We start from the raw sequence: 14,520 nt of genomic DNA, 5'->3' as shown, positions 1-14,520 counted from the left end.
AAACAAAGACAATATTTAAGAATTTATCAGAAACAGAACAACAGGAATTTATATCATACACAGGTTGGGAGAAGGCTAATAAGATCAAATATTTGGGAATCTGGATCTCTGCAAAGAATAAAGACTTGATAACCAATAACTATCTTAAACTATGGGACAAAATAAAAACTGATATGATCATTTGGTCAAATAAAAAATTGTCACTTTTGGGACGTATATCAACAATCCAAATGAACATTTTACCAAGGATGCTTTTCTTATTCCAAAATTTGTCTATAATATCACATGTTAAATACTTTGATACCTGGAGGAAAGACGTATCAAATTTCATCTGGCAAGGGAAAAAACCGAGGATTGCTTATAAACATCTGGTGGACTCTAAAGTTAGAGGAGGTTTAGCACTACCTAACTTTCAACTTTATGCTGAAGCGGCCGCTTTAGTATGGCTAAAGGACTGGATGAACTTATCCAATTCGCGTTTGTTAGATCTTGAAGGTTTTAACAATATAAGTGGATGGCATGGCTATTTATGGTATGGTAAAATTAAGATACAAGCATCATTTCGTAACCATATAATCAGGTCCTCCTTATTTCATACATGGATGAGATATAAACATATTCTTGAACCAGTAACACCGATGTGGATATCACCTCAAGAAATGTTGACATTACGCCCACTTAGATTGGACAAATTTATTACCTACCAAGAGTTAATTAACTGGGAAGGAAAGAAAAGCTCACTAAAAGACTTTCAGTTACTTAAAGACGATTTACAATGGCTTCAATATCATCAAATTAAATCAGTATTTACACAAGATATGAAGAATGGATTCTCTAAAGAAAAATCATCTTTTCACAGGATGCTATTAGATAATAATACTCAACTGATTTCTAAAATGTATAATCTTCTTTTAACAATTTATTGTGAGCAGGAAATAATCAAACCAACAATGATTAATTGGGCTCAAACTGTGGGACATATTGCCCTAAACAAATGGGAAAGACTATGGGCGAAAGACCTGAAAGGAATAAATGCGCAGTCAATTCGAGAAAATATCTATAAAATGATGTATAGATGGCATTTAACGCCTAAGAAGATTGCAAAGATCTACAAAGTGACATCCCCTAAATGTTGGAAATGTAATAAAGAAGTTGGTTCTTTTTATCATATGTGGTGGACTTGTGACAAAGCTAAGGATTTTTGGGATATGATTTATAACGAATTAAGACTAATAGTACAAAAAAACATACCCAAAACACCAGAAATGATGCTATTAAGTATGATACCTGATGATTTGTTAAAACACAGGACTTTTTTGATTTACGCGACTACAGCTGCAAGACTGCTTTATGCAGCAAAATGGAAAGGGGCAGACACTCCTGGGAAAAAAGACTGGACTATGAAAATGTTTGAACTGGTGGAAATGGCAAAACTTACAGCTATTTTAAATCAAAAAGACAATGTTCAATTTATGGGGGAATGGGAGGCGTGGATGAAATATTGTGAATATGAACTAGGACTGGGGAAAATGGAAGAATACCTTTTAATCTGATCTAGATGACATTGTCAACATAAAGAAACGTAATCAATTATATTGATAGTATAATGTGATTGAAACCTAATTGAGATATAAGAATAATTAAGATCAGACCATATCACGATGGGATAGAATACTTTATTAAGAGGCGGACGGAGGTGATGGGGAAGTCAATAAATTTTCCTTTATTTTTTATTTTTATTTAGTACTTAAACAATTATAACAACATTACCTATGATTTAGTTTTTAATACTACGTATATTGTTGTTTGTTAACATGGAAAATTTATATTATAAAAACCAATAAAAAAATTTCAAAAAATAAAAAAAAGAAAGAGCTCCGAGGTAGCAGGAAGCACTTGAATCCCCACATCTTTACACACTGCTTCATGATTGGCTGTGAGAGAAGCCAATCTTCTGTGCTTCCCATTTGGCTATCTGCATGCTGCCTTGAAGAGGGGTTTGGAAAAGCTCCTCCTGGGAACGGAGTATGCACGCTCTGTGACTCCAGAATGAGCCAGGATGGACGGTTTAATTCGGGCCAGAAAAGGAATGGGAAAAGCCGGGTTTGTTTTGCGTTGAAACAGAGTTGAGCTTCCAAGGAATGAGGTAACGTGCATACTGAAAAAATTGATCCTGGCTGTAACGGGGAATAAAGGAGACCATGCATAAATGACCATTTTCTCTTCACACTCAGTGGGGTTGATTCTGCAAGGAGTGTGACTGTGGGGTTGTATGATTCGAATTCCCCACTCACTTCTGCACAATACTCACATGATGCACATGTTTGTGTTTCAGACCCTCTAGGCAGATTCCGCCTCAGCTCGCAGTGTTCCTGTGGAGAAATCGCTGAAGAACTGAAAGTGGACATAGAAGGTAAAAACTGGAGGGGCTTTTTTTGTGGGAATAGGCCAGGAAACCCTTGGTTACTTTTGCATCTCTGAGGGGCAAGCTATTGTCCTAATTTCATTTAAACAGGGGCCAAATTTGGGCCTCAGCAAGGGTGGAAAGGCAGGTAACACTGGCTCGATCTTTCAACTCAGCCCCAGTTGTGTTCTTTGGCAACTTCTGCTCATTTTGGTGAAGCTGTTCATTTTGGTGAAGGGAGCTCGTCCCCAGGTTGGTTTGCTGGGTCAGATCTCTCTGCGTCCTCCCCTCTCACTGCTTGTAATGGCATCCTAGATCTTCCAGCTGGAAGATCTTTGGATGCCTCTAGTTCAAACGGCATTAGCTGTTTGTGCGACTCTTGGCCCCGGAACATTCAGTGGTGGCGGGCCCCACGATGGCATCTTCAGCGGCCCTTCTGTTCCCTCATTGTTTTACAATCTGTCGTTTTTATGCAAGGATTCTCCCAAGATTGCCTCGTTTCTGGGGGTTTGTAGCTGGGAAGGCTAAGAGATGACCAAGATTAACCCATTACACCTGTGGCAGAGGCTGGGATTTGAATGGAAAGGTGTCGAAGCTCAAATTTGCTAGGGGCCTTTGGAGCAGATACACTCAGTTTGCCTGAGGCTATCAGGGAATCTGGGACTTGAACGTTATGGGATAAGGTTAGAGTATAGCCCAGGGGTCCCCATTGTTTTTGATCCCGCAGGCACTTTGGAGATTCTGACATACTAGGGTGGGCACAGTTACAAAATGGCTGCCACAAAATGGCTGCCATAGGAGGTGGAGCCAACCACAGAATGGCTGCTGCAGCTTACCTTCAGTCACACAGTGAAGATCGTTGTGCTGTGGTGGCAGCTGCCGCCAAAGTACCATTTTTAAAAATCTGCACAGCCAAACAAATCTCCAATGACCAATTAGAAGCCTTGCTGGGTAAAACCCCCACCTGGCTCTGCCCAGTTTCTAAGAACACTTAGTGGGCACCATGTAGGGTTGCCAACTCCAGGTTGGGAAATACCTGGAGATTTTGGGGGTGGAGCCTGACAAGGGCAAGGTTTGTGGAGGGGAAGGACTTCAATGCCATAGAGTGCAATTGCTAAATCATCCATTTTCTCCAGGGAAACTGATCTCCGGAGGCTGGCAACCCTAGCACCATGGTACCCCTGGGCTCCATGTTGGGGACCCCTCTTCTAACCTAGAGAACTTGTTGGGTCTATATGTGTTCAGGCATAGGAGAGAAATCTGTGTAATTTCAGCCCTTATGACCTGCAGGCAATCTGAAATGTCTGTTATAAGTATAAGAGTTTTCTGCTCTTGCCTGTTTACCAGAATGGTCCATTCAGTAACCATCAGAGATCCTGGGCTGGAGAAGACACCTTCTGAGCCCAGATTCAGGATGGCCTCCGCCCTAGAGGCCTGGTTCATCTCCCTACCTGTATACCTCTCCTTCGTTGCCTGTAAGAGCAAGGTGTCAACAACCGGCAAGCAGATCCTGCCATCAGGACAGGACTTGCCTGTTCCTGGGAACGAAGGCGAGGGATCTTCTTCCTACACACACACATGCCTGTCATTCTTTCAACCATGGAAGTGTGGAAAGGGGGGGAACTATGCCAATCCCAGTAACCCTCTATGATGGCACTCCATGTGATCCATATTATGGGACTGTCAGAGGGAGGCAACGTAGAGCCCCACCTCCCTGGCACACTCGCTGAGATCCATCAGCTAAAAATAAGCTCATAAGAGAGAATGGGTCTTGGTGAACATGCCGATTCCATGGAGTCTGCTGGCCAGCACTCCCCTCTTAAGACTTCAGCTGCTTCACTTCAAAACATATTTCAGGATTTGGGGAGCTGCTGTGGCTGAAACGTGTCCGCTCCTGCCCTGAGCAGCATCCTCTTGGATGTTCATACTCAGCCAAATGACAGATTGCAGAATTAAGAAGTCAGATAATCTGACCCACTTTTGAAACACAGGGTGGGCAGAACCTCCCACATCCCTCCCCCCAGAAAGACACACATCAGCCTACACAATCCAGATCACAGCACATAATAACAAAAGTGCCGGCAAAGCATTTCTAATTTCTAATCAAGCTGATTACATTTTGCATTGTACCTCTGCATTCTGACTCCATTCTTAGCAACCTCTCCTCCCCCCTTCAGACTGGGATAAAGGACTATGGGATCTCTGTTCTGACTTGTATCTGAGGAAGGGAGCTTTAGCTCTCGAAAGCTCGTACCCCAAAAATCTTGTTGGTCTGTAAGGTGCTACTGGACTTGAATCTAGCTCTTCTACTGCAGACCGACACAGCTGCCCTCTGAAACTAGCAAAGCATAGGCGGTCCAGAGGGCTCAAGGAAGCAAGCCAAGCTGTGTTTCACTGTCTGCATTTGTACTTTGTTGTGTGGGCTCCTCTAACAGTGGGGACATCGTAGTTCTTCCTAGCGGGAGCCACCCAATAAACCTCTTCCTTCATTCTTCCTTCCTCTGCCCATTCTACTTACTCCTAAAACCCCTGCCCAGAACACTAAGATCAATTCCGTCATCACAGGAAATCCTGGGGCTTGTAGGGGGAATACAGACCATTTGCCAAGTGGCCCACTTGTAACCACTCAAAAAGCTTCTCTTCAAAGTGGGAAAAAGAGAATATTAGCACTCCCTCAGTGGTTTCTGATTAAGTATGGACCAAGAGAGAAATTATTCTTACTGCTTGGCAGGAGAGTACAAACAACCAGATTACCAAATGCGTACCGCCTGACAAAGTCCCCTGTGGTTCTGTGAAGAAGGGAGGCTACTGATCACTTGCTGAAGTCTTACTTCCTCACCAAACTACAAACTCGAGAATCCTTCGGGGGGGGGGAAAGCTACATCTGTTAAAGTGATATACAAGTCTAGTGTGGACGCGCCTCCCAGTGCACAGCTAAATTCATCAGTCCCATTGATTTAACTTCAGAAACATTATCTTCGTTGGCACAGCAAATGCATCTAAATCTGCCCCGCAATACTGGAAGGGGAAGAAGGGGTTGGAATCCCCTCGCCAACACTGCAGTAGATACCAGTGACGGCAATCTTCTTGCTCTTGTTCGGTTTCCATCGACTAGTGATGGGGAGTGGGTTTCAGGTGCCAATCTCCCCCCCCCCATGCTTGTTTCTTTCCAGGCACAAAAACAAAGCGAGGGGACCAGGAAAGCCTGAGCCGCACACAGAAGGTGCCCTACCTGCTGGTGATGGCGATGCCACCTGATCGTGCTGAACAACTACAAAGCCACCGGCACAAGCGAGCTACGGCCGGCATCCAGTACTGCAGCGAGTGAGTTCCAAGGCAGGAGGGAGCCAAGAAGAGGGGGTTTTGTGGCCTTTTATGCATGGCTGTTTCCCTTGGGTCACCCCTCCGACGTCTTTGGGTCTTTATTTTGATTATGCCTGCCGTTTCCAAACATCAGAGGTTGCCTCACTCTCCCCTTGTGTTTCCCCGCGTTTTGCCTGCGTTTTGAAATTTGAGATAAAACGGGTCTCTGAAATGCAGGGGGAGAGCGAGGCAACATCTGACAGTCAGAAGCGGCATGCATAATCAAAACAAAGACCCAATGTCGTCAGAAGCGTGACCCCAAGGGAAACAGCCCTGCACTATCAAAGAGCAGCAGGTTACTACAGAAAAAAGCCATCATGGTCCATCTGGCTCAGAATTGCCTGTGGTGACCAGCAGGGTCTCAGGCACGGGAAGGCCCTTCACGGGCTCTTTTCCCAGACCTTCTGCATGCAAAGTGTGCGCTCTACCGCTGAGCCATGGCCTCTGCCCTTGGTGTGTCGTTAAAACATTTTAAAGCTTATATCGAGTCACATTATCGGCAGAGAAAGGTCTTTTCCAGCACTTGCCAGCTGAGATCATTTAACAGGAGATGATCCAGATTGACCCTGGGACCAAGGGATGCGTTTTGCTATAGAATAAGGGACCTCTCCCCAAATTACCATCCTGCCTGCCTGCTGTGTTGACTCCCCATGGAATTGGAAGCACACACGGAATGGGAGCCACTGTTCAAGTCAAGAAGTGCAGTTTGAGAGGGTAGTCTCTTTGGAGGCTGGGAAAAACTTGGCTGGCAGTAGGAGCCAGAAGCTAGGACCACCTAGGTTTTGTCCCACCACAAGGATCAGACTGGGGTGTGGTCCTAGCGAGTTATGACTGTGGGGAGGCTATCTCCCCTGGGCTTCACTGCCTGGCTGTAAGAGGGGGGAACTAGGGAATTAGGGTTGCCAGCCTCCAGGTGGTAGCTGGAGATCTCCTGCTATTATAACTGATCTCCAGCCAACTGTGATCAGTTCCCCTGGAGAAAATGGCTGCTCTGGTAATTGGACTCTATGGCACTGAAGCCCCTCCCCTCTCCAAACCCTGCCCTCCTCAGGCTCCACCCCCAAAATCTCCAGGTATTTCCCAACCTGGAGCTGGCAATCCTATAGGGAATGGTTGCCCCAGGGGAAAGACCGGGTGATTCACTCTCCAATGTCTTTGGGGTTTTTCTCTTCAAGTTTGGCCGAGAAGAACTGTTGCGTGCAGCCTCTTTACATCGACTTCCGCAAGGATCTGAACTGGAAGTGGATTCACAAGCCCAGCGGCTACTATGCCAACTTCTGCATGGGGCCATGCCCCTACCTCTGGAGTTCGGACACTCAGTACAGCAAGGTGGGTATGATTGCACACCCCTCTCTTTTCGACGGCCCACCTGCCTCCTTGTTCCCTTTTCTTTATTTTTGGTAACCACTATAAAGTTGATTAGGCCTGACCTGGATGGCCCAGGCTAGCCCAATGTTGTCAGATCTTGGAAGCTAAGTAGGGTTGGCCTTGGTTAGTATTTGGATGGGAGACCACCAAGAAAGTCCAAGATTGCTATGCAGAGGCAGGCAAAGGCAAAGCACCTGTTTGTTTCTGCTTTGACCTGGAGGGCCCAGGATAGCCTGATCTTGTCAGCTCACAGAAGCTAAGCGTGGTTGGTCCTGGTTAGTTCTTGGATGGGAGACTACCGAGGAAGCCCAGGTGTCAGCCCTTGGCCCACAGAACCAGAAATCACCACAAAGTCATATAGAGTCCAAACAGATGGCTTTTACTGGTCAAATAGGCATACAGTGCAAACGAATAAAATGACAGCTATGAGAGACTCACTAGCTGGGAGATAATATAAGGCAGAAAAGGCGGGAGATTACAAGCATAGGCTGAATACAGTTTCCCAGGAGCTGAGTTCCCAGGCCTAGGTATGCGACCTTGGGGGCCAGACAATACAGCGCAGAGACAGAGGCAATAACGAAACCGAGATAGCAGCCTGACATTCTGCTCCCCTCAAGGCCCCCTCCCAGTTCGCAAGGGGGCCGGCCTATCCGGGTAAGCAATGTGAAAGGCGTTGACGAGGTCGGGGGCGGAGACATCCCGTGCGCGCACCCATTCGTCATAGGCAGGGGGGAAATGTTTCCAACGGACTAAATACTGCAGGTTGCCATGGTGAACACGGGAGTCAAGGATCTTGGAGACTTCGAAGTGTTCCTCCCCCCCCACCATGATGGGTTGCGCAGGAGGCGGATCCGGATGCCACTGTGGAGAAGCAACATGGGGTTTGAGGAGGCTAATGTGGAAAACAGGATGCACACGCCTCAAGGACTTGGGGAGAGCCAGTTCCACCGTGACAGGGTTTATGACCCGGGTGATGGGGAAAGGGCCAATGAATTTAGCACTGAGCTTATGGCACGGACGGGTGGAACGGAGATTTTTGGTGGAAAGGTAAACCAAAGCACCCACTTGCAGATCACCCCCGGGGGAGCGATGTTTGTCAGCTTGCGCTTTGTATTTACGCTTGGCTCGGTCGAGGTTGCTAACGAGCCAGGGCCAAGTGGTACGGAGGGCGTGTGCCCAGGAGGCAATGTCGGGGTTCCCCTCCCCCTCTACATCATCTGCAGGAGCAATAGGACTGAAATCTTGTCCATATACAGCAAAAAATGGGCTAAAACCTGTGGATTGATGCATGGCATTATTGTAGGCATATTCTGCTAAAGGTAACAGTTCCACCCAGTCATCCTGGTGGTAGTTAACATAACAGCGTAAATAACATTCAAGTACAGCATTGACACGTTCAGTTTGACCATCAGTTTGAGGATGGTATGCACTAGACAACCCTTGTTCTACTCCCACCAACTTGAGGAAAGCTTTCCAAAACTTAGAAACGAAACCACTTCCGCGGTCACAAATTATCTTACGCGGAAACGAATGTAAACGAAAGATATGCGTCACGAAGAGGCGGGCCAGTTTCTGAGCAGAGGGGATCCCTGCGCATGGAATCAAATGTATTTGTTTAGAAAACAAATCAGTAACAACCCACAACACAGTTTTACCCCCACTGAGAGGGAGATCAGTCATAAAGTCCATAGCAATCACTTCCCAAGGTTTGCTGGGCGTTTCAAGAGGTTGTAGCAGTCCCGGGGGTTTGCCCTGCGATCGTTTCGCAGCGGCACAAACGGGACAGCTGCGGATGAAGGAGTCAATGTCGGAACGCATTCCCCCCCACCAGAACTGTCTGCGCAATAAGTGAAGGGTTTTCAGAAACCCAAAGTGCCCAGCTGTTTTGGCTCCATGAGCTAAATGTAAAACGTCCTTCCGGAGAGCTTTGGGTACACACAATTTCGAGTCCTTGTACCAGGACCCTCCCTGTTCCAAAACACCAGGGGGTAGGGTATGAGCGGAGCGTTCTAAAAGGCACTGGTCCCGAAGGACATTTAAAAAGGACTCGGAGATGGGGATTTTGGAGGGGGCCCCCCCGTCGGCCATGGAGATCTTAGAAACAGTTATGGGGCTAGTGCTTACGTGCGGCGGCGCGCAGACTGCAGGCGGCTGGGCGGCCGGAGGGGTAGGAAGGGCGGGAACGCCGGTCTGTTGCGGTGGCGGCTGGGCAGCCGGTTGGGCTGGCGGAGCTTGTAGGTTGGGTGAGGCGTGCTGATGCTGGGATCGAGTTTGCACAGCCAGCATAGGTAGGGTCCCACGTTGCATAGGGGTGAACAGAGAGTTGGTGGGTCTCTCGAGTTTTACCGGATATTGTGGTAAACGGGAGAGGGCATCCGCGAGAACGTTCTGCTTCCCAGGGACGTGCTTCAGGGTGAAACGGAACTGAGCAAAGAACTCCGCCCACCGTTGTTGTTTCGCCGATAGCTTATGGGACCCCGTGAGGGCAGCTAGATTTTTGTGATCGGTCCAAACCTCAAAGGGGACTTTAGACCCTTCCAAGAATTGTCGCCATAGAGTCAGTGCATGATGAACTGCTGAGGCCTCTTTCTCCCAGATGGGCCAGTTTAATTGAGCGTGCGCAAATTTTTTTGAAAAGTAAGCGCAAGGGTGAAGAAGACCATCCGGTCCTTGCTGGAGGAGAGCCCCTCCCATGGCTACATCAGAAGCATCGACTTGCACAATGAACATTTGATTCGGGTCTGGGTGCCGTAGCACCGGCTCCGAAGTGAAGAGGCGTTTGAGGGCCAGAAAAGCGGCTTGGCATTGTTCAGTCCATAGGATTTTTGCGGAGGGCAAGGCAGCCGAGCTTACTTTTCCCTTAGTTTTCAGTAGGTCCGTAATGGGTAGAGCCACCTGGGCGAAGTTAGGGATGAATCCCCGATAGAAGTTTGCAAATCCCAGAAATTGTTGTACTTGCTTACGGTTGGTGGGGGGAGTCCAATCGAGGACGGCTTGGACTTTGGCGGGGTCCATGCGAAGACCTTGGTGGGAGATGATGTATCCCAAAAACGTGAGTTTGCTTTGATGAAATTCGCACTTAGCTAGTTTTGCGAAAAGTTGATGGTCACGCAGGCGTTGCAGAACTTCCCGGACCAGAGCCACATGCTCGTTCATAGTTTTCGAATAAATGAGAATGTCATCTAAATAGACCACCACCCCACGATATAGAAGGTCATGTAGGATTTCATTGATGAGTTGCATGAAGACCCCCGGGGCCCCTTTTAATCCGAACGGCATCACTAGGAATTCATACATTCCGAAACAGCTAGAGAAGGCAGTGAGGTGCTCATCCCCTTCGCGGATACGGACTCGGTAGTAAGCTTCCACCAAGTCTAATTTAGAGAACACACGGCCTTCCTGTAATTGTCCCAAAATATCCGATATTAATGGGATAGGATAGGCGTTGGTCTGGGTAACCGCATTGAGCTTTCTGAAGTCAATGCACAGGCGAAGGTCGCCCTCTTTTTTCCGGACGAAAAACGCGGGGGCCGAGTTTGGGGCATTCGAAGGGCGAATGAACCCTCTGGCGAGGTTTTTGTCCAAAAAGTCCCGGAGGACAGTGCGCTCGGAAGCGCTCATAGGGTAAATCTTACTCTTGGTTAATGTGCAGTCCTTTACCACTTCAATCGCACAGTCTGAGGCCCGGTGGGGGGGTAAGGCATCACATTCCCTAAGGTCGAAGACATCTTCAAAGTCCCGGTATACAGCAGGTAGAACCGGTGGTGCTGGGGCAGTAGAGGTTAATGCTGGAACGGGCGGATATAGCAGAGCAAAGTTCTGCCGATGCTGGTCGCAGGTGGGACTAGCGAAGGAGATAGTGTTTGTTTCCCAATCAATACTGGGACTATGTCCTTTAATCCAGTTAATTCCCAAGACCACTTCAAATTGGATAGGGGCTATAGTGAAGTCTATTTGTTCCCAGTGGGAACCAATTCCCATTGCCACCCCTATGGTGCGGTGATCAACTGGACCCCCCTGGAAATGGCTTCCGTCCATTTGGGCAAATTGGACGGGGGCGGGTAAAGCCTCAGAGTCGGCTCTGAGTGCAGCAAAAGTGGCTTCGCTTATGAGAGTGCGACAGCAACCGGAGTCAATTAGTGCTTTGACGGGGAGTTGTGGACCACCGTTAAGGTGTTGTAAAACTGCATCCACGTAGACGGTGGAGTCCACTTCTTTGATTTTGGTAGGAGCATTCGGTTTGATAGGAAGATCCTGAGAGGTCTGTGGAGACGCTCCATTCACCACAGACCGGAGCCGTTTTTTGACAAGTCGAGGGGAGATTCCAGGTTTAAGGCTGGAGAAATCCAAGGATTTTCCTCATCCGAAGAGGGAAAGCTGTCCCCCAATGGGGCACTTGTAATCCGAGACCCGGCGGGGTCGTTGGTAGTAGGCAGGGAGGCTGGGTCCCCGGCATGGAGTGCAGAGGGTGTGGGTCTTCCCGGAGCTGCGCTGCGGGTGGCCGCGGTGCCTCTGCGTGGTGGACGACCTCGGGCGCGGGTTGTCGTGCTGGGACGAAATAATTCCTGGCGGCGCGGGCAAACGGCTGCAAAGTGGCCCATTTCTCCGCAAGTAAGACAGGCACCCCTCTGAAATCGGGCTTCACGTTCCTGGGGGGGACGTGGGGGATTTCGTGGGACGAGCAGTGGTGCCTTGGGTTGAGGCTTTTGGGTGCCTTTTTCCTTGTGCTTTTGACGAACGAGAGAAATAAAGCGTCGGCGGCTTTCCACTTCCTCGGCTAATAGGATCCAGTCTTCGAGGGTATCGGGATCGCCCCGCATGTAAGACCAGTTCAGAATGTCAGGATGCAAGGCTTCCCTGAAATGATGGATCAGGGTGGTTTCGGGCCAACCTACAATTTTACTTGCCAGTCGTTGAAATTCATCGGCAAATTCTCGAACTGTAGCAGAGCCTTGTTTTAATTGTAAGAGTTCCGTTTTGGCTCTTTCCCCCAGGAAGGGGTCCTCAAACCTCCTTCTCAGGGCAGTCATGAAGTTGTTGAGGGAACGAATAGCACGAGAGCGGGTGTCAAACTGGAGGACCATCCAGTCAGCCGCTTTACCTGTCAGAAGGGAAGCTACGTAACGCACCCGGCTATCTTCCGTGGGGAAAAGTTGTCCTTGTTCTCGCATATAACTGTCCACTTGATGCAAGAAACAAGGCAAAGTCTCGAGAGATCCGTCATACGTAGTCCTCAATTTGAGTTGCTTCCAAGGGCCGGGCGCAGGTTGGCCCGGTTGCACGGGTGGTCCGGGCGGAGGAACAACAGGAGCTCCAGGAGGCAAGGGTGGAGCAGGCACATTAGCGGGTGGTTGCACGGGTGGTCCGGGCGGAGGAATAACAGGAGCTCCAGGAGGCAAGGGTGGAGCAGGCACATTAGCGGGTGGCTGTACGGGTACCCCCTGACCCGGTATCGGAACGGGCTGTCTCTGAGCTATCAGGGTTTGTTGTAATTGCCTGTTCTCCTGAAGCATACGTTCCATTAGTTCCTGGAGTTGATCAACACGGTCGGAGAGCTCCCGATTCTGGGCTCGTAAGAGATGAACCTCCTCACTTGGGCCACCAGTAAGATGAGGTTTACTGGTCCGGAAGCTTGTGGCCCATTGAGAGCTATCCCCATATAGATCCTCGTCTTCAGACTCTCCTGAGTCTCGACGTCGGTCAGCCAAACGGCGTGCGCGTTGGGTCGCGCGCAACGGGACAAACGCCGGGGAAAAAGACAGACCTGATAGCCCTTGTACATTGTCCTTGGGGCGCGTGTCCACGTTCGCTCGATCCCTAATCCTTGCTGCAGCCGCCCTGGCTGCTTCCGCAGCTTCTCTCTCTCTTGCGACCTTAGCCACTTCGGCGGCTTGCTGATCCGCAAGAACTTTGGCGTTCTCAAGTCTTAGGGCAGTCTCTGCCGTAATGCGCGGTAAAAGTTCTGTCTCCAGGAGTGAGAGTATGGGGTCGGGTTCCCCGCCCAGCAGAGGTTGTACTCGAACCGCCAGTGCGGGTGCCTCGGCTCCAAAAGTCGAGGTCAAAACTTGAGCCAAGGTGGCTACCGGGGTGTCCTTTGTACATTCCACAAGGAGAAGAGCGGTGCTAATAGCGACTCGCTTGGCCTCAGCCTGACAGCTGGCTGCATCCGGGATCAGGGAAAAACCCTCCGGCGGGGCTCCCGCCATGGTAGAAAGAGTTTCTCGAGAAATAAGATTATCCAAAAGTCCAGTTAATATTTGTAAATCCTCAGTTGCCAACCGGGCATCGTCCAGTAATTGATCCAAGTCTTGAAGATCTAAGCGAGTATCATTATCCTCCGACGTTAACATCCAGAGAGTTCCTGTAAGAGATTGCCACTGTTCCTGTCTGTGGACACCCAGCCTGTGAATAAAACCTGCATAAACTTCGACAGGTCTGCCCAGAGAAGAACATTGCCCAACTGATACAGTCATCTTTGGAGGCCCTGCTTTAGGTGCCCCCACCTTCTGAGATTAGGTGGGTGGCAACCTGGGAGAGGGCCTCTTCAGTTGTGGAACCAAAACTCAGATTTGTCTGTCCCCTTCTGTACAGCCGGTCTTCCGCCAGTGGGTAAAGGCTTTTTTTTTTTGCCATTCCCTCAGTGATCACTCCTTCGTGACCAATATTTTAATTGTTGTTTTAATATCTTTGTAAGTATTTCAGCCCTGTTTTTCATTGCTTTATTGATGTGTTTGTTTTGGTGGGGGAGCGGTTGATTTTAAATGGTTTTAAAATGCGGTGTCATTGTGTACAATTTACATTTGTTGGCTGCCTTGGTGGCCCGATTTATTTTGTAAATAAATAAGTCTCTGTTGCTGCCAGAGACTTCCAAAATGTCCCTCTTCTCAATAGACTGTTCTTCTCCCCCCCCCTTCCTCTTTAGGTTCTCTCTCTCTATACCCAGCACAACCCGTCTGCCTCCGCCTCGCCTTGCTGTGTTCCAGATCAACTCGAGCCATTAGGGATCGTGTATTATGTCGGCCGTGGCGCCAAGGTGGAACAGCTCTCAAACATGGTTGTCAAATCGTGCCGGTGCAGCTGAGGACAAGGACTCGATTCATGGACCCAGCAAATCTCTGGGCAGGCTGGAATCTTTTCAGAATCTAGGCAGAGAAGGGGCCAGGACTGAAACCATTTCAGGGTGCCTATCTGCAACTCCTGATTTTTTTTCTTAAAAAAACCAAACCTCATGCTTTAAAAAGAAAAAAGCTTTTTTAAAAAACAAAATATCAGCCTTCCGTGAATTTTATTATTATATTATTATTATTATTATTATTTTGATTTTTAAAAATCTTTTTTGGGGGGATATTCTTTGCACATATTGAGTCCTTTTTTAATCATTTTGC

General features: G+C 48.4%; 1 protein-coding gene across 1 annotated transcript in view; it reads left to right on the top strand.

Annotated features, from left to right (window-relative positions):
• TGFB1 (transforming growth factor beta 1) overlaps positions 1 to 14,233 on the top strand; it is a 37,163-nt gene extending 22,930 nt beyond the window's left edge. The window contains exons 4-7 of the mRNA XM_056845735.1: positions 2,336 to 2,413; positions 5,578 to 5,728; positions 6,943 to 7,096; positions 14,058 to 14,233. Of these exons, the coding sequence (XP_056701713.1) occupies positions 2,336 to 2,413; positions 5,578 to 5,728; positions 6,943 to 7,096; positions 14,058 to 14,216 (542 nt within the window). The 3' untranslated portion in view covers positions 14,217 to 14,233. The remainder of the gene's footprint in view (positions 1 to 2,335; positions 2,414 to 5,577; positions 5,729 to 6,942; positions 7,097 to 14,057) is intronic.
• The last annotated feature ends 287 nt before the right edge of the window (positions 14,234 to 14,520 follow it).

Source organism: Euleptes europaea, chromosome 3 (genome assembly GCF_029931775.1).
Source record: "Euleptes europaea isolate rEulEur1 chromosome 3, rEulEur1.hap1, whole genome shotgun sequence".
Lineage (NCBI taxonomy): Eukaryota > Metazoa > Chordata > Lepidosauria > Squamata > Sphaerodactylidae > Euleptes > Euleptes europaea.
Note: the sequence above shows the minus strand (reverse complement) of the source record. Positions and strands in the feature narration are given on the sequence as shown.